The 24,985-nt window shown below is 32.7% G+C and overlaps 2 protein-coding genes and 1 non-coding gene across 6 annotated transcripts; 2 read left to right on the forward strand and 1 right to left on the reverse strand.

Moving 5' to 3' along the window:
- Positions 1–9,313: 9,313 nt before the first annotated feature.
- Positions 9,314–9,431, reverse strand: LOC132730342 (U5 spliceosomal RNA). The gene has a single exon (XR_009625750.1). It is a non-coding gene; the product is annotated as a U5 spliceosomal RNA (small nuclear RNA).
- Positions 9,432–9,740: 309 nt separating this feature from the next.
- Positions 9,741–15,857, forward strand: LOC132730332 (palmitoyltransferase ZDHHC3-A-like). The gene is made up of 3 exons (XM_060716225.1): positions 9,741–9,937; positions 14,211–14,362; positions 14,539–15,857. The coding sequence occupies exons 2-3, from the start codon at positions 14,231–14,233 to the stop codon at positions 15,496–15,498; spliced, it is 1,092 nt and encodes a 363-aa protein (XP_060572208.1). The 5' UTR covers positions 9,741–9,937; positions 14,211–14,230; the 3' UTR covers positions 15,499–15,857.
- An 842-nt stretch (positions 15,858–16,699) lies between these two features.
- Positions 16,700–23,221, forward strand: LOC132730333 (palmitoyltransferase ZDHHC3-A-like). Of its 4 annotated transcripts, none has more exons than XM_060716227.1 (3): positions 16,700–17,171; positions 19,575–19,725; positions 22,203–23,221. In XM_060716227.1, the coding sequence occupies exons 2-3, from the start codon at positions 19,591–19,593 to the stop codon at positions 23,133–23,135; spliced, it is 1,068 nt and encodes a 355-aa protein (XP_060572210.1). In that variant the 5' UTR covers positions 16,700–17,171; positions 19,575–19,590; the 3' UTR covers positions 23,136–23,221. The 4 variants fall into 4 exon arrangements, with proteins under 4 accessions (XP_060572210.1, XP_060572211.1, XP_060572209.1 ...); XM_060716228.1 differs by lacking the exon at positions 16,700–17,171 and adding an exon at positions 17,193–17,295; XM_060716226.1 differs by lacking the exon at positions 16,700–17,171 and adding an exon at positions 18,591–18,840.
- Positions 23,222–24,985: the final 1,764 nt, after the last annotated feature.

Consider the following 24,985-nt stretch of genomic DNA (forward strand, 5'->3'; position numbering starts at 1 on the left):
CATAAATGAAAGATAATGTCTATCGGCTACTTGTGTGTTTCAAAATATCAGATATCCCAAATGTTTTAAAATGTGGGGCATCCATTGCTAAGGGGTTAAGGTTATTGACTTCAAACCACTTGCCCCTCAGTTTTGGGTTCGAACCGTGCCAGGGACTTTGGATAATTTAATGTGTGGAAGTTATCCAGCTACCTTATGAAACTTCTGTGGTTCTACTCAGTGCTCATTTGTGCCTGAAATAAAGCATTAAAGGTCTACCTTCACCATTTAAGCTCAAAATCAGCCATATAACCTGTACTGTGTTGATGCAACGAAAAATACAACCAATAACAAAAAATAATTAAAATCAGATATGACAGAGAGAAAATATTTTTTCATATGGTATTTGATTGCTTTATTCAAATAAAACTCTTAAAATATATGTTTTCATAAAGAGAAAAGGAATAATACTTGATAAACATTTGTGTTACTGACACTGCTAATATTTTACAATATTTCCCAGATATGTATAGCAAGCATTTTTTTTTGTATTATCTTAAATTCTTCATATTCAATTACATGTTTTTGTAAGGAAACAATGATTTAACTAGCCTTGTAAGCTTACTGCTTGTTAGTCCCCTACCGGTTTAACCGGAGGGGACTTTAGGTTTACCCTCCGTCCGTCTGTCCGTCTGTCTGTCAGTCCGTCAGTCCGTCCGTCCACAAAACTGGATCCCGCGATAACGCAAAAAGTACTGAAAATATTTTTATGAAACTTGATATATGGATAGATGGCAGTCTAGAGATTATGCACATATTTTTTTTTTCTTCCTATGTTGAAAATTCTGGTTGCTATGGCAACAAATAGTCTGAAAATATGGCAAATTTAACACATAAACTGGATCCAGTGATAACTCAAAAAGTACTGAAAATATTTTTATGAAACTTGAAATATGGGTAGATGGCAGTCTAGAGATTATGCACATATTTTTCTTTTCTTCCTATGTTGAAAATTCTGGTTGCTATGGCAACAAATAGCCTGAATTTCAAGATTTCTGATTTAAATTTTTCAGCTTTTTCACTATATGTTCTTTATTTCTTAAGGTGTTTACTTCAAACTTTAAATATAAGTTTCTGGTCATCAACCATATCATATGTGACAAGGTTTATAACTCTAGCACAAAAATATCAGTAATGACCTCCCTTGAACTTAAATTTTTAGGGGAAAAAATGTTGTCTTTTTTAAATAACTTCTTTATTTCCTAATGTATCTACTTCAAACTTCATATATATGTTTCTTATTATCACTCGACATTTTTGAGAAGGTTAAATACTCTAGCAAGACTATTTCCAGAATTATGTCCCCCTTGAACTTAGATTTTTTTTCGAGAAACTGGTATTTTCACTCCAACTTCTTCATTCCTTATAGGGAATTTACTTTAAAATCCCACATCGTAATAATATGACAAGGTTGTATAAACATAATTTCCTTACTAAGCATGGAAACTTAACACATTACTGTGATATAGACAAACTTATTTTATTATGTTTTGTGGTTGATATTTTCAAATACAGACTTCATCCTCAAATTCATTATAAATGGCAATACACAGGAGTGTATGACAATTAAAGAACTTTTTGAGGGACCGGTAGGGGACTACTGTATTGCCCACAATACTATCAAATGCTTGTTCTACTTAGCTTGCTTGTGCTTTAGGTAACACACTTGAAATTCCTTACACCAGCTGTTACGTCAACATCTGACCTAATAAATAAGGGGAAAAAATATGAGCAAAAGTTTTACGTCGTGTTTTAATGCCTTGCTTCATTGGGCTCTTGTAGGTGATTTTCTTGCTACTCTGTCTTCTTTTAAGACATTATTTTTGTTTTGGTCATTTGGTTTACTTTTATTTATATGTATGTACATGTTCATTTCTGTGTTTTATTTATTCCACCTTTTGTAAACATAACAACTGTTAGAATTTCCCTTGACAGGGCTCGAATTTAACTTTTTTGGCCACAAGCAATTTTTTGCTAGTGGACAAATTTTTAACTAGCAAAAACTGAATTCAACTAGCACTTTTTATGACAGTGATTTTTTAATTCCAAAATTGTTTAAAATTGTAATTTATTTGGACGAGTTCGAACTGCCCGGGGTACGAATCAGCAACGTAACTTTCTACTCAAAAACTTGATTTAGTGGACAGGGATTCTTAGCAAATGTCAATCTACATGTAAAAAAATAATAATGCAATATTGTCGCCATACCGACTATGTCTGGTCTGGATTATGCGCACAACAATCGGCGCAAAATATTTTGGCAACATTTCCATCGTCATCGAGTTAGTATCGATACATAAGACTGACGTGCAGTTCTTTTCCCAATTTTTAACCGTTTTAACTGAAGGTCTGATTGTCTTTCTTTTGATAGACTGTGAATCATCTTCTGTACTCAGAGTAAGACACATTTGCTTCAGTAAGTGGGAAGAAGTTCGTTATTTTTCGTTTAGACATTTTATTCCGATCACGCTTGATTTACACGGACAAAATGACATTTGGACTGGTTTAAATTTGTATACTTTTTTAAGCGAGGTTAAGGTATAGAAAATGTAAACCAGACAGCAAATGCGCGCATAGTTTATAACTCGGCTACCTGCGAATATTACGCCCCATTTATATTTCGGATTTTACTGACGAGCGTATTCTGTTTTTTCTTCAACTCGCAAAAAATTGCGAGTAGTTATAAATCTAACTCGCAAAATCATTTTTCAACTAGCATTTTGCGAGTTTGCGAGTGTTAAATTCGAGCCCTGCTTGATGAGGATTCACTTTATTGTCTTGACTTGTTTAAAAGGAAATATTGGTGCTAAGAGTGAGGTGTGGTGCACCATTAACTGGTGACTGTTCCAAGGGGGCACCCCTCTGTTTCTCAGATGTTTGTCTTGTTTATTGTTACATGTAACTGTAGTGACACTTTTCTGTCCTTTCTTGTTTTTCTCGTCTTCAGCAAGTACCATCCCTTTCTCCTCTCGGGCCATTTCCCATCCTGGCCTCTTCCACAACACCCTTATCCTTTTGTTTGTCTCTCATTTAATTTTCTTCCTTGACCTTAATTATCTTGTAGGTTTCTATGATTTCCTAATTTAGATAATTTATAATGACATCCTCTCAGTTATTTGCCCATGTGCATCTGATGTGTTCATTGAATGCTGTCCTTCCTTTTTGTCCCCCACCTTTTCGAAGAAAAAAGGGGGATATAGAAATAGGCTCCATCCGTCCGTCTGTCTGTCCTTCCATCTGTCCATCTGTCCGTCACACTTTCGTGTCCGGACCATAACTTTGTCATTTATCAAAGGAATCTGAAATAACTTGGCACAAATGTTTGTTATAATAAAACGATGTGTCATGCACAACAACCAGACCAGTAGTTCCAGGGTCATTCAAGGTCAACATTGTCTATTTGAGGGTATATGTCGTGTCCGGTCCATAATTTTCTTATCTTTGAAGGGATTTTGTAAATACTTGCCACAATTGTTCACAATAATTAGACGACGTGTCATGCGCAATAATCGGTCACCTACCTCCAAGGTCAAGGTCACACATGGAGGTCAAAGATTAACATAGTCTGTTATAAGGTATATTTTGTGTCCAGTCCATAACTTTTTCATAGATCAAAGGATTTTGTAAATACTTGCCACAAATAGTCACTATAATAAGATGATGTGTCATGCTTAACACCTTCATGATGACCCTACCTCCAAGTTCAAGGTCACACTTAGAGGTAAAAAATTAACATAGTCTGTTTTAGGGTATATTTTGTGTCCGATCTAGAACTTCTTTCGGATTTTGAAATAACTTGGCACAAATTGTCATAATAATAAGAGGATATGTCAAGTACAACACCTGCACCCCTACCTCCAAGGTCAAGGTCACACTTAGAGGTCAAATGTTAACAGAGTCTGTTATATGGTATATTTTGTGTCCCGTACATAACTTCTTCATAGATCAAGGGATTTTGAATATACTTGGCACAAATAGTCACAGTGATAAGATAATATGTCATGCGTAACACCTGTGTCCCTACCTCCAAGGTCAAGGTCACACTAAGAGGTCAAAGATTTACATAGTCTGTTATAGTGTATATTTTGTGTCCAGTCCATACTTTTTTCATAGATCAAGGGATTTTAAAAATACTTTGCACAAATAATCACGATAATAAGACGATATGTCAGGAGCAAAACATGGGTCCCTACCTCCAAGGTCACACTTAGAGGTCAAAGATTAACATAGTCTGTTATAGTGTATATTTTGTGTCCGATCTATAACTTCTTCATAGTTCAAGGGATTTTGAAAATACTTGACACAAATAGTTACAATAATAAAATATGTCATTCACAACACCTGCATCCCTACCTCCAAGGTCAAGGTCACACTTAGAGGTCAAAGCTTAACATGATAGATTTTAAAATTCCGTGTTTCATTTTTATTTCTTTAATAAATTTATTGTTGCATTTGCAGATCTAGCATTGATCATTATTTTGGACTCCATACCTCAATCTTTTGAAATAGCACAATTTTACGTTTCATATAAAACTTCCCCGAGGCGGGGGACGTTGGTAAGTCTGTTACAAATTCTTGTTAGCTTAGTTTTGATGCAGTAAAATATCTTTCACTATAACTTTTTCATTTCCTAAGGTATTAACTTCAAATATATATTGCTTATCATCAACCACATCTTATGTGACAAGGTTCATAACTCTAGCACCAATATTTTCAGATTTATCTCCCCTTGAACTTAGAATTTTTCTTAAAAAACATTATTTTTTACTGTTACTTCTTTTTTTCTTAAGGGATCAACTTAATACTGTATTCCTAGAAAAGATTTCGCGCATTTTAAGTTAGCGGTTTTCGTGGTAGGCATGATTCCGCGAATCTTTATAGCCGCGAATATGTCACTTATAACAAATCCGCGAACATTTCTAGCTTCAACCAAATATAACATAAAAAGTGCAGAATATTTATTATAATCTACTTACACAAAACAACATAAAAACACAGGTGTTATAGAAATGTGTAAAGAATTATTTATGTATGTTATTGATACTAGTTTGCACGCTGAAAAAGAAAAAAAAACTTTATTAGTAATTAACATGCTTATTGGCGTTATTTGCTGGTCACGGCGTTGACAAACGCATTTACAGTTTGCGAACATTGAATGACTTGGGTTTTATTTGCTTGGAGTAGTTGTAATCCTTTGTTAAAAGTACAATAGATCAAGTGCTACATTGATAAACAGCTGTTATGTTGTTATAATGAAAGCGATGTACAGTCCGATAATGTGTAAAAAATACGTATCGACATTTTGAAGATAAAGTCAGTTTTGATTCAAATGAGAATAAAAGCTAACGGGTCTGACTTAATCTTACTTAATAACATAATGAAAAAAGTAAGGAAATATGAATGTGTTCACGGAACAACCGTTCTTGTTCGACAAGTCAATGGATGAAAATGTATCGAGTAATGTTGCACTTTAGGCGCGACTTGTCAAAAAAATAAAGTACTGCAATTAAAAGCACCCAACATGCAAGTTCAAGCATAAAAAACGTAGCCTCCAAAAACTGTTATTTAGGCCGTAACAACTTAATATTCACGGAATTCGCGGTTACTACATATCCGCGAAAGTTTGTCTCCGCGAAAATGCCGACGTTGCGAAAAACGCGAAATATTGTATCCGCGAACATTTCTAGGAATACAGTACTTCAAAGATATATGCTCCTTATCATCAACCACATCTTATGTGACAAGGTTCATAACTCTAGCGCCAATATTTTCAGATTTATCTCCCCTTCAACTTAGGAATTTCCTTCAAGATTTTTATGCCCCCACAATGTGGGAGCATATAGCGTTGCACTTGTCCGTCCGTCTGTCTGTCCGTCCGTACGTCCCGAAATCTTGTGAACGCAACTCCTCTTAAACCGGATGGCAGATTTTGCTTAAACTTACTGGGATGAACAACCTTAATGTGTAGATGGTAGTAAAGGAAGGAATTTTCGCTGCGACCAAATTTAACAGAATTATGGCCCTTTGTTGATTTTTTCACTATATACTATGTAGAAATTTTGTGAACACAACTTCTCTTAAACCGGATTGCAAATTTTGCTTAAACTTACAGGGATGAACACCCTAAATGTGTAGATGGTAGTAAAGGAAGGAATGTTTGCTGCGACCAAATTTAACAGAATTATGGCATTTTGTTGATTTTTTCACTATATACTATGTAGAAATTTTGTGAACACAACTCCTCTTAAACCTGATGGCAGATTTTGCTTAAACTTCCAGGGATGAACAACCTTAATGTGTTGATGGAATATAAGGAAGGAGTTTTCGCTGCGACCAAATTTAACAGAATTGTGGCCCTTTGTTGATTTTTTCACTATATACTATGTAGAAATTTTGTGAACGCAATTCCTCTTAAACCAGATGGCAGATTTTGCTTAAACTTCCTGGGATGAACAACCTTAATGTGTAGATGGTAGTAAAGGAAGGAATTTTTGCTGCGACCAAATTTAACAGAATTATGGCCTTTTGTTGATTTTTTCACTATATACTATGTAGAAATTTTGTGAACGCAACTCCTCTTAAACCGGATGGCAGATTTTGCTTTAACTTCCAGGGATTAACAACCTTTGTGTGTAGATGGTAGTAAAAGAAGGAATTTTTGCTGCGACAAAATTTAATAGAATTATGGCCCTTTGTTGATTTTTAGTTTTCAACTTGTGGCACATGTAGTCCAAAAAATATTTGACCTAGAGTCATAAGATTGACAGAACAGTGGCGTGTGGGGGCATCCGTGTCCTATGGACACATTTCTAGTTTTACTGTTACTTCTTTATTTTTTAAGGGATCAACTTCATACTTCAAATATATGTTCATTATCATTTACCACATCTTGTGTGACAAGGTTCATAACTCTAGCACAAATTTTGCAAAAATTATCTTCCCATTAACTTAAACTTTTTTACTTGAAAAATGAGATTTTTTACTATAACTTATTTCTTTTTAAAGGTATCTACCTCAAACTTCAAATACATATTCCATGAACATCATCAACTAGATCTTATGTGACAAAGTTCTTAACTCTTGAAGTAATATTTTCATATTTATCTCCCTTTGAACTTTTGATTTTCTTTAAGAAATATTATAACTTCTTTTCTTTTTAAGGTATCTACTTCAAACTTCAAATATATATTTCTTATCATTACACACATGTTATGTGACAAGGTCCATAACTCTAGTGTGACTATTTCCAGATTTTTCCCCCTTGAAATTGGACTTTATGTTTACAACTATAACTTCTTGTCATAAGAAGAAATATATTTATATCATAATTGAGTTTTCTTTCATAGTTTTGTCTTCCTTACTGCAGCCAGTATTTAATTAGTCGAGCTTCATTGTCTCCTGTGACAGCTCTTGTTAGTCTTGTTTTTCATAAACGGGCTTAACATGTATGTTTTTAGATTGGCATATTTTTGTGTGAACAGAACTTGCGTTGTTGTTTTTTTGTGCCGGATTCGTCAATATGAAATGTGTTTATGTTTTCAATAAGATAATTAATTACGTGATGTTAGGAAAATAATCAAGAAAGGAATGCTTTTTAACTGATGTGCAGTTACAGAAAGTTTCTTGTAAAGTGGCATTGTATACAATTTTTGGTTGCAATATGTGCAAAATCTAATTAATACATGTTTGTTAGTGTTATAATTAGTGTTTATTTATTCTCCTAGTTTCTTAACTTTTTAAACTCAGCCCCTTAAAATATTCTCATGAACCTATTTTAATGCTTACTAAATTTTATGTTTTATTTTAATTGGTTTCTATGCAAAACAAATGCAAGTGAAGAAAAGCATAAAATGACGATAACATTATTTTTCTCTGGCTCCATAATAGTCCTCTTCTGGATGATTTTATGCAATCATACTTAACTTACATACACAATGTCATTCATATTTTTGTTTTGATGATAATGAGGAGATATTGATGCACATGTTTTCTGATTTTCATTATTTGAGCATATTAAATAGTTTTAGCTACAAGTTATAAAGAACAGTCATTAAACACCAAACTTTTACTTTTTTTAATGATGTGATATGTGAATTATTTGATAAGGTATTGTAGGTATACTCTCTAGATGGTTTTGCTTTTTTGCTTATAAATATTCAGCAATATTTCTGTTATTGTTGTCTTTATTTTTCAAATTTGAAGCATGTTTTCATATTCTTTACATTTATTTTGCATTAAATGCAGTCTATTATTTTTCTCCAGCTGAAATATTATTAGATTTAAAACGATTTAAAATACTGTTGAAGGTATTGCAAGTATATGTATAGACATCAACATTTTATAATGTAATTATCCTCATTTCCTTTTATTCTGAATCTCTGTAATAAAACATCATTGTCATGTCGAAATTCTTTTACACCTTGTGTTTTACCTCTAAATCATTTCCTGTATTGGTAAACTCTTGTTAATTGAGTCTAATTTGTCTCTCACCGCTGATTCAAAAATAATGAGATTAGTAATAGGTCACTTGCTGAGAAATTGATTATTACTGGTAAGTTATCCAGTTAAGCCTGTTTGATGTACCATGATATGATCAAAAAAAAAAAAAAGAATGTTGAAATAGGCAATGTTAGTCTGACAGTGTCATGATTATATCGTAATAAGCAGCAGTAATGTCCCTTGCTACTTGCCGTTGGTAACTAGCTAGGACAACAAACCTCCAGTAATTTAGCCTCTCTTCGAACGAAACATTTTAGCTTGAATAAATAATAAAAATCTTTTAGTATGCACATTAAGAGGAATAATCATTCTAGTATTATTAATATTCCATCCCCCTTACTTGCCAAAATGCTGGATGGATATAGTCTTGGTTTTATCAGTCTGTTAGAAATCAACCATATGGAAACCATGCAACCTGAGCATATTTTTTTTATATAAATCTGCCAAGTATTTCAGGAGTTAGTGCCACTTAACAAATAATATCTGAGTTGCAACAGTGAAAAGAGTTTTTGATTTTATTAAAAGTAAAATTTGTTTCACATGTTGACCACCGTTCTGTACATTAAGTTGGAGATCAACCAAGTGTTTAAGAAAAAAATAACTACCCTTGAGCACATACTGTAAGTAAATTGTTCCAGTCAGATTGGGTGTAGGATTATCTTGTCTCAAAACAACAATAATGTAATAATAACCACATAATCAGAATACGCTCAGCGTAGACTGGCTAATTAGATATGTTCATTAGTAGACTGGCTAATTAGATATGTTCATTAGTATCCTCCGGTATGGAGGATTTCAGAAATAAGTCTATAGACTCATTGATTGTTCCACTGCACGGAAATCTTTAGTAAAAGGCGAAAGATTTATTCGTGTCTGTAGTGAAACCAGAGTTACTGAATGAGATATTCCGTTTATTTTTATACCAAAGATATAATACATTTAGAAAAGGTTGACACTTATTTTTCACTATTGTTTACGGAATCATAGATAAGTACTTTACTACAAGTTTACTAAATTACTCTTAGAAATTATTTTGATTTTTTTAGATTTATGTATTTTGTAATTTATTTTCAAATATTGAAGAAAAGGGAGGTAATGAAAAACAATACAAAAAGGGAGAGTATCCCAATACTACAGTAACTCAATAGCTTTAATTTACAAGTCTTAATTAAAGTCTCTGGTGCTGGCAATTTAATAATAACACAGTGCATGTTTTGAAATAATTATGAAAAATCAAACGCGTTTTAAAAATGACATTGTTTTAGTACAGTACAGTAGACTCGGTTCATTGGTTACACACGAAGAGCGAAAGTAAACAACGTTGTCATTTATAAACATGTTGTGATTTGTTATTTTTAAATAAGCTGGGGTTAAAACATAAATAAGGATTTCATAAAAGGTAAATGATTTATTATCCTTTTTGTATAATTAATACTGGCTTTTAGCACCATACAGCATTATACGCTTGCTTTCAGCTTTTCAAGATTACTTGCGCTTAGCAACGGCAGCTGTTTATATTATAGTTTTGTAAACGGAAGTAGTTTCATAAATACCTACTTTTGGTTCGTGAGAAACATACCTAGGCAAATAACACATTAAAATTCATAAATTAAAACTGCAAGTAGAACGTTACGTCACCTAAATCTCTTTATATATAAATATTGTCTTAGTAGATCCCTATTGTAAAAAAGAATCCAATGAATTCTTTTATAAACATGACAGGCCTGGATTTTTTCTAGATTTATGAACCATTTGAAGATCTGAACAAGTGACCGTTCACTCACTCCATGTACATATAGTGTGCAGGTACATTTTGATTGTGCAAAATAACCTTAAAATGAAAACTTAAATCCTTACAGTATATTTGCATAAAATCTCGGTTTTACATATTTTTTCCGTTTTGTTGTCGATTTGTGAGCCCCAGACAGTTGATCTGGTCATTAAGTATTTTTTGTTTACGTGACTGTTCAACTGTTGTTATATTGTGCACTGCTTGCTAAAACGGTATAATTATTTCAACTAATAAATAAACAAGAAAAAACACTGATCAACGAACAGAATGATATCGATTATCTTGAAATTTGAAATTCGTCGTCATACACATAATTACCCTTTCACTATGTAATAGAAAGGGCATCGAAACACGAGGCTATCTGATTTATACGAGGGGGCGTAGCCGTGTTTCGATGTTCTTTCTCTTTTGTATCATAGTCAAACATAAAAACACGTTCCCTGTTGTCACAATATGAAACCCAGGAGAAAAGTAACCAATGAACGAGCATCTAAATATGACATTTCTGTCGCTTTCCCTTTCTCTGCCGTCACAATAAGTAAACCCCAGTAAAAATGAGCCAATCAATGGGCATGCTCTGGAGTGCGGGTAACTAATACCTGCACTCCAGTTAACGCACGGTGCATGTATATGTATACGATTTAACTCGGACACATTTTCAACAGAAAGGTCCCCAAACTATGATACAATTAAAAATAAGTATTGTATCATAGTTTGGAGACCTTTCTGTTGAAAATGTGTCAGGGTTAAATCGTATACATATACATCACTGCGGTATACCGTACCCCGGATATTGCTCGATATTATGAGGACTTTCATCCCATTTCGCGACTTTGAACGAGGAAAGAAGGTATGTTTAATGACGATATTTAGTCATTTTGAATTGGTTTGATATAAATTTTGTAGAAAAACAAATATTTCGATAATTTCTCTAGTTACTGAAACCCCAAAAATGTTGAGAAATAGCTTTGAAATGTTATTAGGAGGTAAAATTCGTCTTTTGCTCACGTGATAAATGAGCTCGGATCAGTCAAATTTGATGTTTTTGTGCATATACTTCCTTAAAAGAAAAACTTGAATCGAGTGAAATGTGATAATGATGATAATGTTTATGTTGTAAATGTTCAATCAACAATAGAACCTCAGATGAGAATAAATACACAGGTCAGTGTACTGAGTATTGCTTTGGAGTTGCCCGCCGGTGTCACGAGTATTGCTTTTTAGTGTAACGAGTATTGCTTATCAATAAAGAGTAAATGCAAGTAGTAAACACAAAGTATTTACCACATTTAATTTTAAATATTTCTTACTGTGTATACTTATTTACACTATATGTGCAGAATATGCAGAATTCGGAGGTACTTTACTGGAAACATCTGCGAATAATCCAGATTTTCATTCCTGCTCGTGAAAAATCTCAGTTTTCTGTGTTTGAAATGTTCTCGTTGCTATCGAAGGATCAACCTTTCCAGAATTTGTTAATAATTATTGCATATTATTTTAATTAGTAAAAAAATGCATCCAAAGTGCATTAATACTTCCTCAAGATTGTCAATATTAGACGGTATTGAGCAAGTGTGCCAATATCTAATATCAACCGACGTCCTTCTATGCCAAAAATCCATATAAAGGTAATTTTCGGGCATTTTGCACCTGCACTCTAGCAACGGCAGACCGTCTGCACGTGAAATTTTGTTACGCCTCAGCAATGAGTTACCGTATGACTGCCGAGCGGGTACAGCTCAAAAAAACGAATAATGGATTTTGATAAGATTATGATAAAGGGCAGCAGATGTAATAAAAAGGTTATGTTCCTTATAACAATTTACCTCATAAAGGCGTGTTTTTAAAGACTTTACACCCCTTTTGAGGCCTCAAATAGTGTAAAACATGCGCTATTTAAGCCCCAAATACTGTTTTTTCGTTTGAGAAATGTTGTTCAAAAGAGTGATCACTTTTTCGGCGCCACCCCCATTAAAAAGGTACAAGGGGGTTACACAGGGGGATGTTCCCCCTTCTGTTTGGGGGTTTGAAGTGGGGCTGTAGCCCCTCTAATCGTCGAGAAGACTTGGGACTTGTGTGTGTGGGGGGGGGGGGCTAAATGGCCTCAGGTCGATTTAAAGGTACCGTGTAATCAACGCCGAAAACCTTAGACTTTATCTCAATCAATTGAGAAGTTGGTGCACCTTGAAATCAGTTTTGATGAGAAAAAAACAACGTAGATAGAGATTTTTTGGCAATTTTGAGACGATCCCCCCCGTTGCCATGGTAACTGGAAATTTAAAATTGAGCATGCTATTCCACAGGCTATGGTCCAGCTTACATTTGTGCCCAGTTTGATCAGCATTGAAGCATTTTTTATAGTTTCATAGCAGTTGTAACAATAATTCAATAAAAACAGCCATTTTTCGCATTATGCTCATGCAGTAAAAGATTAAGACGATACCGGCATGCTTGGACGGCATAAGCTCTTGGCCAATATTTTATGAAGTGCGTCGATATGTTTCTTAAGGCAAACTTGCCCTGTAAAAACCTATTATTAATGTCATCTAAATATGTTTTTTTTTATTCTTGTCCTTTTCAGAGATGGGTCTCCTTGATCAAAGTTTCTTGAGACATGTATTTAAAGATTTTTATCGTCAATTTTGATGGTTCTACTCTGCTTCCGACCCTGCACACAGTTTATTTCATCCATAGTGTGATTTTCAATCAAATGGGAAATTAAATCTCTGTATTTGCCCGTAGGAAAAGAACAGTAATAACATGCATTGTTGAATCTGAAATATTTGAATAAATATCATATAAACAGTACATTATCAGAAAAATGAAATTGAATCGATAAACAGACGTGAAAATTAGACAAAAATATCGATTTTCCATACTAATGTGCTCATTCTGTTTTGCAATACTCTGTACACTAAAGTTGGGCTATTTTGCAATACTCTGTACACTTAAAATCAATACTCGGTACACTTTCTTGTATCTTTTTTGGCCTGTATCTTTTTGTACTTTCACACTTTTTGCCTGAAATTTGGACAAGGCATACTTGGATTGTGAATAAAAAAATTGCTCGATTCAATTTTTTTTATATTGGTAAAATAATAATTTCTAACGATTCTACAGTATCGCGGTCAGTATTTTCTAGTGAGCAGTGGATCGTTTAGGGGTAGTTTTATCAATTTTACAAATACCTGTAATACTTTTACGTCTTTTAGAGCTACAAAAATACCTCTAAATATGTAAAACCCGTTGAGATAAATGAAATAGCCATAAGTTTGGAAAAATATCGTCGCTGAACTTACCTTCGTTCCCCGTTAAAAGTCGCGAAATGGGATGAAAGTCCTCATAATATCGAGCAATATCCGGGGTACGGTATACCGCAGTGTACATGCACATAGCCTGGGATTCAGGCGTTGATATTTTTTTTATTTATTCATAACTTACGCGCTATTTCATACTCGATACATCATCTCTGGTTTTGATAGTGGATTTGCCGAACAGAAGCACATAAAAAATCGACAGACTGGAACCCAGGCTAACATGCACAGTGCGTTAACTGGAGTGCAGGTATTAGTTACCCGCACTCCAGAGCATGCCCATTGATTGGCTCATTTTTGCTGGGGTTTACATACTGTGACGGCAGAGAAAGGGAAAGCGACAGAAATGTCATATTCAGATGTTCGTTTATTGGTTCATTTTGCCGGGGTTTCATATTGTGACAACAGGGAACGTGCTTTTATGTTTGACTATGATACAAAAGAGAAAGAACACCAAAACACTCGGCAATCTGATTAATACTCGGGGCTACGCCCCTCGTACAAATCAGATAACCTCGTGTTTTGGTGCTCTTTCTATTACTTATAATATGTTTTCTATTTAGATCGACTATATAGATAGTACATGATGTTTAGGAGGACAACGAATGATGATGAAACCTTGCCAGTGCATGAGGAGAACTTGACTCTGTTCGAGAGAATGGAAAGACAAATAGCAGAGAGAGAGAAAGCTGGCCAAACTACAAATACAATATTTGTATGTATACATGACCAATTATATTAAAATATCAACAACAAAAAATAATTTCTAATTTAACCATGCAGCTTGCGAATTTAAAAATGTAAAGTTAATTTAAGTATTTTTCGAATGTTCGTACCATTTTGTTTCAGTAAATATTATAAATATTTTAATACGTTCTTTGTCAATTTCAGAAACTGATTGTGTTTATCATGATATTCCAATCAACTACAGAACTATATGCTTTTATGCATTATATAATTCCGTATGTGTTCCAAGATTACAGTCCATGGACAAGATACTACATGAATGTCTTCATTTGGTATGTAGTAATGAATATGCTGGCTAACTGGTTTTGTGTAATGCTATATAGCGCAGCATATCCAAAGACCAAAGACAATCCGTATCTTCGCATGGAACAACATGACACAAATCTTCCCGATCATTTTGCAGCACGTATTGAACAAGCTTCAAGTCAAAGTGGAGCAAATGGTCACTGTGTATATGATATGACAACAAAAGAAGGCCTTCCTTGGAATTTCTGTGACAAATGTTCAATGCACGTGCCATTTCGTACACATCATTGTGACAGTTGTAAGGCGTGTATTCTGAAAAGGGATCATCACTGTTACATGGTCGGAACTTGCATTGGTTTCAAAAATCAAAGATACTGGATAATCTTAACGTTTTATGTAGCGGTTAATTGCATTCTCTGTGGTACACTAGTTTTCAAATATGTCAGGAATATGGTCTGGCCGGAAATGACATCATGGACTGACCTGGTTTTTCCGATAACAGTATGGCGAACACTATTTGGTAGCATCCCTTCAATACACTGTATTTTAATATTACAGCTTTATGTAGACTTAGTGTATGGAATGCTTTCTTTTGCATACTTTAGTATTCAGATGTGCATTACCATGGATGGTAAAACATTGTTTGAAGTGAATAAGAAAATACCAGTTCGTAACATGAACAGTGCTAACCAAAATATGAAATCTGTGTTTGGAGACTTTTGGGGTTTGAACTTCCTATTTCCGATGACTCTTGTATTCCGGCAGAGAGATGACGGTATTCACTGGGATGGTATAAAACTCGACCAAAACGCAAATGAAAATAGAAGAAAATCTCGCAACATTTATTATCCACAATAGCTTGACATGGGCTTAATTAAGTTAATTACGCATACGAATTAGGGAGGTCGCTATTTTTTTTTTTGCCATAATATGTAGTAGATTTATATGTTAACACATTTTGTATTATATGTTTCATAATTTCTTTGTATTAGATTCATATTTTCATAGCGAATAAACTTTTAGTATAGAAATCTACATGCGATTTTACAAATATCACGGCTTTGACTAAAGCCGTACAAATATCAAGAACCTACAAAGTTATATTAATATCCTAGGAAATTCATCTACTATACGTGCGCATGCAATAGCTTTTACGTTACTACGCAACAGACAGTAAGTGGACATACCAAAGCCATTCGTGCGCACGCGATAGCTATAATGTGACCACGCGAATGGTATTACATGACCATGAGGTTTAAGTTTTAATGATACCTATCGCATGGCTGGAAGCGCACGTACTAGCTATATCGCGTTTGCACACAATGTCTATCACGTGGTAATATCTATCGCATGCGCACGATATAGCTATCGCATAAAAAGATTTTCTAGGAGCACTAGATAGCTATGTATACGGCTTTAGTATTTTCATACTACAAGACAAAATAAATCCTGTTTTTATAGGGGAAAAATGAATTGTCTGCTTATTATATACATTTTTCATTTTTTTGACATCACAATTTGAAAGTCCTCCCCTTAAATTTTGTGTATATAGGCCGAATTTAAAAGAAAGTAGTCCGGCAAGAAACCAGTGGAGATACGGGAAATATGTTTGATGCAAAGGAACATATTTTTTTACAGTGAAAATACGGAAAATGGAAATACGCATTTTATTTCATCAATATTTTTCAATATTTCATTTATAAGGATATAATGAACTACTTTATCATCAAAATGCTACCTCGTTGCTAACGGATTTAGATAAGTTTCTACATATTTTGTTAAGTTACGGGTAAGTTTTGTGGAAATAAAATTTAATTTAAAGCACGGATTTATATTACAAATATAAATCCGTGTTTAAAGACAACATTTAAAGTTATCATAACAATTAGCATAAATCTGGAAACATGTTGTTTAATACCGAATAATAACACAAAAAAAACAACAACAAAAAACATATCAAATTTAATTTGCCGATATGTCTCCGCTAGATACTTCATTCATATCGTCAAAGATAGTTTTCTTACAAAAAAAGTAACAAAATAATTCGAGATCGGAAAAACGCGCAATACAATTTCTTGAGGAAGAATGGGAAAAAATCCGGTAATTTTAACCATTATAGATCATATATATTACCGGAAACCCACATACCTTTTCAACCCAAGCACATTTCAGTGATCCATATAAAGTTGTTTCCGCGTATTAAATTGTCACAACTTTAAAAAAAATATGATCACGGATTTAGTGTTTATAGATATGCCGTAAATAAAAGATTTATTCAATGCACCGCGATTAAAATACTATAATTTATCTATTGGTTTATTTGCTGTTTGTATTGGAGCTAATGTGTATGGCAGTTTTACGGGGGATTAAGAGTTCAGATCTGCCCTCTGGTCACTAACAATTATATATATTTACAACATGTTTAGATGTGTTTATATTTCGATAAGTAAGTAGAATTTCAATACATTTGTGTCAATATACGTCATTGTGGGGACATATTTGGAGGATAAAAAGTTGGAAGTTTATGCCAGGTTGGTTAAATGATCTTTTTGTTCTATTTACAATATTACAAAATTTTTACAACATTGAAACAGTGATTCTTAAAATCAATGGAAACGTGGGATAGCCGCGCAGTCTTCACCTTGAATTATTTTTGTAAGAATGTAATTTAATATTATAAATATAGTACAAAAATGTAATAATTTTAAGTATTTATAAACTATATTTAATTAAACAAAATCATATCCTATCAGACCCCCGGTCTGCTGCAGTGAAGTATAACTTGGGCATCTCCGCTATATGTAAGAAAATAAGGAGCGGAAGGGTAATAGTCGATCAAGAGTGAGTTGACCAGGAAACGAACGTACGAAATATTTGCAACTTCATATATCAACGTAATAGTTTACCGATTTAAGAGATCATTATCAAAGGTGCATAATTGTGACATGGATTTTTTTTACTTAATTATCGCCCTTTTTGAAATTCTTGGTTTAAGGTTTTTCGTGCAACTTATTAACAAGTACAAATGTTGCTGCAATGCAGCAATGCAGCAACAATATTGAAAAGCTCAGCAAAAAAATGCGCTCATTACAGATACCTTAACGAATCATTCCTGCGCAAGGGCCATTTTCTAGCAATGAAGGTATTCACATATCTTTGGGATCATAATCGGAGGCCAATATTTAAGTCCGTCATATGGACATGGATTATGATTTAATTCAGGCTCTTTGTGAAGTTAAAAAAATGATTTTTGGTTTTGTTAACACTTTCCATGAACTATAACTCTCGCATGGATTTTTAATGCAATAAATAAGGCCTTCGTGAACTTAACACAATTCTTTGGTCAAAATATAAGATTTATTACTGTCATGTACATTTTTTGTACTTTGTGAATGAAATCTTCCTCTTGCATGATTAGTTCTTGCATTATCCAGGTCCTTGTCTCTATCAAACAGAAAGTTCTTGTTTATGTTTTTTGTTCACTTAACCAACAGGCGAAGACAGTACTATATAGATATCACGAAATGGTCTCTTTAAATTTTGAGCATAATCAAGTAGATACACAATTCTTATAAATTGCTTAACTTCCAGATTGCATTGTTATTCTTAACATATCTGTCTATCATGTATATGCCAAACATCACAGCCCCAATGTTTTCTTGTACCTGTAGTTCAGATACTAGTACAATATTTCACATTGTTTTTTTTTTGTTTCTTCATGTACATACAATGTGATCGGATCCTTCAATCGTTATATTGCCGACTTATCTTTATATTGATTAACTGATTAAGGCCGAAACGAGTATTTCGATATCATTCATGCATGGGTGGCATATAGTTCATCGATATAATAGAAGATCGAGTCATGTACATAAGATATCATACACGATATAAATTTACATTTACATTTTTTTTGCAAACATGAGATTAGTTTTCAGCATAATATGTAAAAGGTAAAATAAATTATGACATTGGTGTAATTATAAGGAAGATGGACTGAATTAAGTTGGCAGGTAGAAACTATTGGTTAATATATATTCACTTCGCGGTAACGTAAATAATTCAGGTAACCGATATATTGATTCATGACTGCATGGGATGGAAAACTGGTGAAATACATAACTATGATGCAGTATATTAATTAATTAACATGTGGTAATTCTGTTTTGAGAGTAATTCAAGGATATAAATTGAAATGAGGTATGTTATTCACTTAAAAAGGTTAAATATTTGAACTGTTATCATTAAGCATCTGTGCTCAAAAATAGTATTTTCATCAGTATTGATATAATCATTCCTTACGGTATAACGCAATTTAATATTTTATTTTAATATAACATGTTTTTAGTAATGGGTTTAGCCATGTTAAATGCTTTTCATGTACACGAAACTATAAGCGCAATGGCCAATAAAGAAGTAAAATATGCTGTATGCCGAATGAGTACTGTTATGAACACCAAACATTAATAACTTTTGTGAAATAGTGAAATAAAAATAATAATATTGTTGGGGCTTAATAGTTTTAGCATCATTTCAGGATGATGTGCAAAATGCAATATTTTAGAGGAATGTGCCGTTGCTTTATGTGCTTTATATCTGGGACAGAAGAAGATAGTTATCTTCTGTCCCAGTTTATATGTAATTAAATATCGTTTCGCATGCTATTCTTTTGACGTTTTCCACAGTTGAAATTATACTTATTTTATATGAAATAATATTATAACTATTCTTAACATTTTACAAAGCATTCGGGTTTTACTTCATCGCAAAATAGAGAAAGACGCGACATCGTTCATTAATGAAAATAAGAATACACCATCGCTATTAAATGACAATGAATGAACATATTAGGAGCGTTCCAACAATAATTGAAATTACATTGCGCTTCATATTATTATATAAGTAACCAGATTTTCATCATTTTATATTAAAAGGTTACCAGGATTGAGAATGGCGCTGAGACGCTTGACAAATGATGACAAGACCTTGCCGGAAACAGTGGACGACGATGATACAAATTTGTCATTTCACCAGAAGTTGATGAAAAACGCCAGGAAAAATGCCAAAGAAGGAAAAAGATCGTTTGTATGTATAATAAAGATTGTTTCAAATGTAAATGAGAAAGAATTCTTCATTTTAAATATAGTATAAAATAAAGAGCCACAGTGACTGTAAAAAACATTCATTGTAACTTAAAATTGCGCTTAAAACAAATCAAATTCAATTAAATCTAGATACTAGCTAGTATATCAGGGAGCTAGAGAAAAAAATCCGGAACACCTATAGATAATAAAGTCAATTTGTCAATATAAAAAAAGCTTATTAATTAGATCTAATTATTTGTATTTAATAAAGTTCTATGTAACAGTAAAACTAGGTAACTGGCTATTGGAACTTGAGGAGAACTACGTACGGCACCATTTGCTGGTAAATTTTCAAGAAAATTGTGCGAGTTAATGGGGTCAGATCCTTTAATTAAATAATATAATTTTTCTCCAGAAAGATACAGATCTAAACAAGGTTAAATATTAAATGGCAGTATATAATTAATATCATTACAAATAAAAATGAAATAAATTATGCAAAATGCTGCTTACAATCGTTAAGAACACAGATCGACAACCCTGAACATAATCAAATATTCACCAATTCATGCCTTTCTCAGTTTGAGTTAACTTATATAACAAAAAAACAGGGGCCGTATACATTCAAGCAGTATACATTCAAGCATACCCCTACATCATGTATTTAAGGTAGTACACCCCTAATGGGCACTATAAGGAATTGTTAATTTGACAACATAGGACAGTTATATGCCTTAAATGTCACCTGTATGCAAAATTTAAACAAAATTTACCGTGTTGTTTATGAGTTATGGACATTTTTATGAACTAAAACTTTGCCATTAGAAGGGATTTTTTCAGAAATGAGGAAACTCTGAATAATCTATAATATCATCATTATGAAAAATGTTTTTCTTTTGCTCATTGTTAAGAAATAAACAATGACATATAGGTAACAAATTAAACAAGCATAATGATTGTTTTTAAACAAAATGTTTTTATTATGTATAAAAAAGTAACCCTACCCCACCCACTTTTAACACTAATTTGACCATTTCCCTATGTAAAAAGCCTTATTTAAAATATCCCTAAAATTTTCCAAAATGAGGGGCTATTTTCAAAGTTTGCCTAAATTTTCTTTAATGTATATTGGTTGGTCTTGCAAAATATAAAATACCTTTACCGTTTAGTTTTTATTTTATTAAACTTTGAAAATATCAGGTATCATATTTGCTATTAAATTTGACATTATTTAGTAAATAAATACCTACAATAATTATATAATTAAAACAAAACACTTTTTTCTTCCATAGGGGGTCTGAGAGATTAATAAAAAATGTTAAAAAGAAAAAAAAGAAAGAAAAAAAATTGCCCCTTCTGGGGTTTGAACCCACGCCCCCTCAGTTTCAATACACTTTACAGTGATTTGAGCCTATTTGAATACTCTTCAAAGTGGAGACAGTGCATTAGGGGTGTACTACCTTAAGTGACGTCATGCATTTTACTGACGTCATACTATATTACTATAAATACAAGATGGCGACCACTGAATGTTTACAATCAATGGTTTGATTTTGTAAAGTTTTTTTGTTTTTTTGTTGTTTTTTATACATAGGCAACAGAATTTCATGAAGTAATATAAAATTAAATTAAGGATTACAGATCTATATAGAGATAAGCAGCATATTCCATTGAAAGATCACTCAGTCAAAAAGTGAAAAGTTAGGCATATTAGTAGTGTAATAATAGCAATTAAAACTTAATGGATCTTAATTGGATCCTTATAGTATTCAATATGATATAAGATTTATCTATTGCTGCATGTTAAAATATTGGTAACTTTCTACTGTATAAGTTGTCAGTAAAATGAGAAAATGTATTATTTTAATGATCTTTAATACGTTTTTTTGCCAAAAGATTTTTAAATTTTTAGATTTTTTTTAGATTTTTAAAAGTTTACTGTAGCAAGCACATGTGATATTTAACTGTTTAGGAAGTTGTCTGTATCAGTTATCTATGTCTCAAAATTGTAGCAAGTTAAAGCAAAAATCCAGAAAAATATAGTAACTTAATCTAGTAACAAAAATCTAGACAGTCAAGTATGTTTGAATGTCTTGTCTGAAGGTTATTGTGTAGACCTAAGTATGAAGACAATCCATTAATAAATTTAAAAAGTTATATAGCCATTCCCAAGTTACAGCAAAAAATACAAAAATCTGACCTGAAATACCTTTACAAATCGAGTTATAAAATCTAGATTTGATAAACTTCAGTTGATTTTATATTTCAAATGATTCAACATTAGATCTTTAGTATATTTGCTTATATTTAATTTTGTTGTCAGAATATGATAAACATTTTTTTTTTCAAACTGAAACAAACCCCCCCCCACCCCCCCCCCCCCCAAAAAAAAAAACCCTATCAAATAAAATAAAATAAAATCTTAAAGCTGAACTGAACCACTTTAAAATTTCTAATTTTCCTCTCTTAATATTTCAGAAGATGATCGTGTTTATCATGATATTCCAATCAACAACAGAACTATATGCTTTTATGCATTATATAATTCCGTACATGTTCCAAGATTACAGTCCATGGACAAGATACTACATGAATGTCCTTATTTGGTATGTAGTGATGAATATGCTGGCTAACTGGTTTTGTGTAATGCTATATAGCGCAGCATATCCAAAGACCAAAGACAATCCGTATCTTCGCATGGAACAACATGACACAAATCTTCCCGATCATTTTGCAGCACGTATTGAACAAGCTTCAAGTCAAAGTGGAGCTAATGGTCACTGTGTATATGATATGACAACAAAAGAAGGCCTTCCTTGGAATTTCTGTGACAAATGTTCAATGCACGTGCCATTTCGTACACATCATTGTGACAGTTGTAAGGCGTGTATTCTGAAAAGAGACCATCACTGTTACTTGGTCGGAACTTGTATTGGTTTCAAAAATCAAAGATACTGGATAATCTTAACATTTTATGTAACAATTAATTGTATTATTTGTGGTATATTTGTTTTCAAATATGTTTGTAATGTTGTCTGGCCTGAATTAACTTCATGGTCAGATTTACTATTGCCATTGACAATATGGCGTACAATATTTCGCAACATTTCGGCTTTACATTGTATTTTGATCATGCAGTTGTATATTGATCTGTTTTTTAGTGTTCTAGCATTTGTTTACTTTAATTCACAAATGGTGATAACTTTGGAAGGAAAGACACTGTTCGAAGTGGCTAAGAAAGTTCCAATTAAAAATACTAATAGTTTCAACACAAATATGAAATCTGTGTTTGGAGACTTTTGGGGTTTGAACTTCCTATTTCCGATGACACTGGTATTCCGGCAGAGAGATGACGGTATTCACTGGGATGGTATAAAAATTGATCACAATGCAAATGAAAAAGACTGCTGATTTGAAAAAAAAAATTTGGTAAAACAACATTTTTTTACATGTTCTAAATGTATACTTGCTAAAGATAATAAAAATTATGTATCTTAGACAGATTTTATACATGTTTTATGTTGTATATTAGATTAAAACAATGTTTTACAGGTGAATATCGCTATATGCCACCATATCGCAGATTGCTATGGCATAAAAATATAATTTTTCACCTTGATCACCATTTTATTGAGGTATAAGTATTGTTCAAGTTACAGAAACATTCTGTAATAGTAAAGCTTTTGCTTAATAAAGTCACATAACGCACAAAAGAATACATAGTAATATACAATTATATAACACAACTGTGTGAGTAGAATGTGTATTCATTCTATGATAGGTCTCTTCTGATTTTGTTAAGTGACTGTCAAGGACATTTTAGGCAACCAGGTTCTTTTTACATAGACTTATTTTGTTTGTCATGTCAAAGTCCCTTTCATTCTGTATAGAGCTGTATATAATGAAAGAGATAAACTAAGACTAGTGATTGCATGCTAAATTACTGCAAATAAAGATAAAATGTCAACTTCCGGAGGACATGTGCCGTTTATATCCAGTTCAGATTGATCATTTTAATTAAAATCCATATCATTATTGCTAAAGTCACTTCTAGCATAAGTTTAAAATAACAGAATTATTATGGTTTACATAAACAATACTAGTATTTATTTGGGACAATCTATCAATGATACAGCAACAAAATCCCCTCTCTTTACAAAAGTAACCCTGGCTTATTTTAGATTATTAAGTTAATTGGTTTTACCATAAATATTTAAGTAAATGACATAACCAGCATTAAATTGAATGAGAGCATTTTATGAGTTGCACAGATTCTGTTAGTCATTTTGTGACTTATATACTCTTTATTTCCACTTTTCAGTAAAATAAAGAAATACCATTTCATGGATTATATAAAACAAACATTATCCCATACATTTACAGATTTTTAAAAGATCTGCCCTTATACACACAAACACTGAAATCAATTTACCGCCACAATATAGTTTAAAATAGTCTTTTGACCTTTCAAGCAAAACTTTAAAGTTACAAACATTTTATAAACGCAACAGATTACTAGTTTAGTCAAGACATGTATAATTTAATATTTAATTGAAAATTCTATACCAGACATGAGAAAGGCAATGGATGCTCCCAATACCTGTGCATTTGTTTTTTTATAATTTAGTGTGCATCAGTCCAATGAACTTTGAAAGCCAATGAAATGCTTCTCCAGTGTTATTCAAAACAAATATCATCAAGATCTTGTGGCGGGAAATGTGAACCAGATTTCAGCGGGAACTGACAAAGAGTCAACATTTTCGATTCTGTAAATTATGTTACTTTTGTGGTTTTATTTGAAAGTAAATAAATCTAATGATAAATAAATATACATATATATACAAATCATTCTACTGAGAGAGTAATAATGAATCACTAAATAAATTTCAAAACAAAAAGATGTTGATTATCATTAGTAACTGTCACACAAGGCAATTTTACACTAATTCATACATGTGACATCCCGGCGGGATTTTAAAAAATCCCGATATTTCAACACTGATCCCGATTCCCGATATTACAGATTGAATTCCCGATATTTAATAAAAAATCAACAACAAAAAATCAAACACAGCACCTGTATCTAAAATGTAAACCGTGCCTCCGGGCATTGATTGTTATCTGCCCATATCCTAAATTATAGCGGATTAAATGTTGAGGTGCTAATTGACAGCAAGGTGACGTAATAAACAGTTCCAATACCCAAAGTTATTCTCACATGTTTATCTTATCACGTGTCGTGTGTCAGTCAATTGACCTCT

This window comes from Ruditapes philippinarum, unplaced genomic scaffold (assembly GCF_026571515.1).
Source record: "Ruditapes philippinarum isolate M1 unplaced genomic scaffold, ASM2657151v2 ctg240_1_1_1_1, whole genome shotgun sequence".
Taxonomy (NCBI): Eukaryota; Metazoa; Mollusca; class Bivalvia; order Venerida; family Veneridae; genus Ruditapes; species Ruditapes philippinarum.

Excerpts from the sequence above, each read along its gene's own strand:
- LOC132730332 (XM_060716225.1), top strand. The coding sequence starts at position 14,231 with ATGATGTTTAGGAGGACAACGAATGATGATGAAACCTTGCCAGTGCAT. Across the intron at positions 14,363-14,538 it reads AAACTACAAATACAATATTT|AAACTGATTGTGTTTATCAT; the intron begins GTATGTATACAT and ends TGTCAATTTCAG.
- LOC132730333 (XM_060716226.1), top strand. Across the intron at positions 19,726-22,202 it reads AAGAAGGAAAAAGATCGTTT|AAGATGATCGTGTTTATCAT; the intron begins GTATGTATAATA and ends TTAATATTTCAG.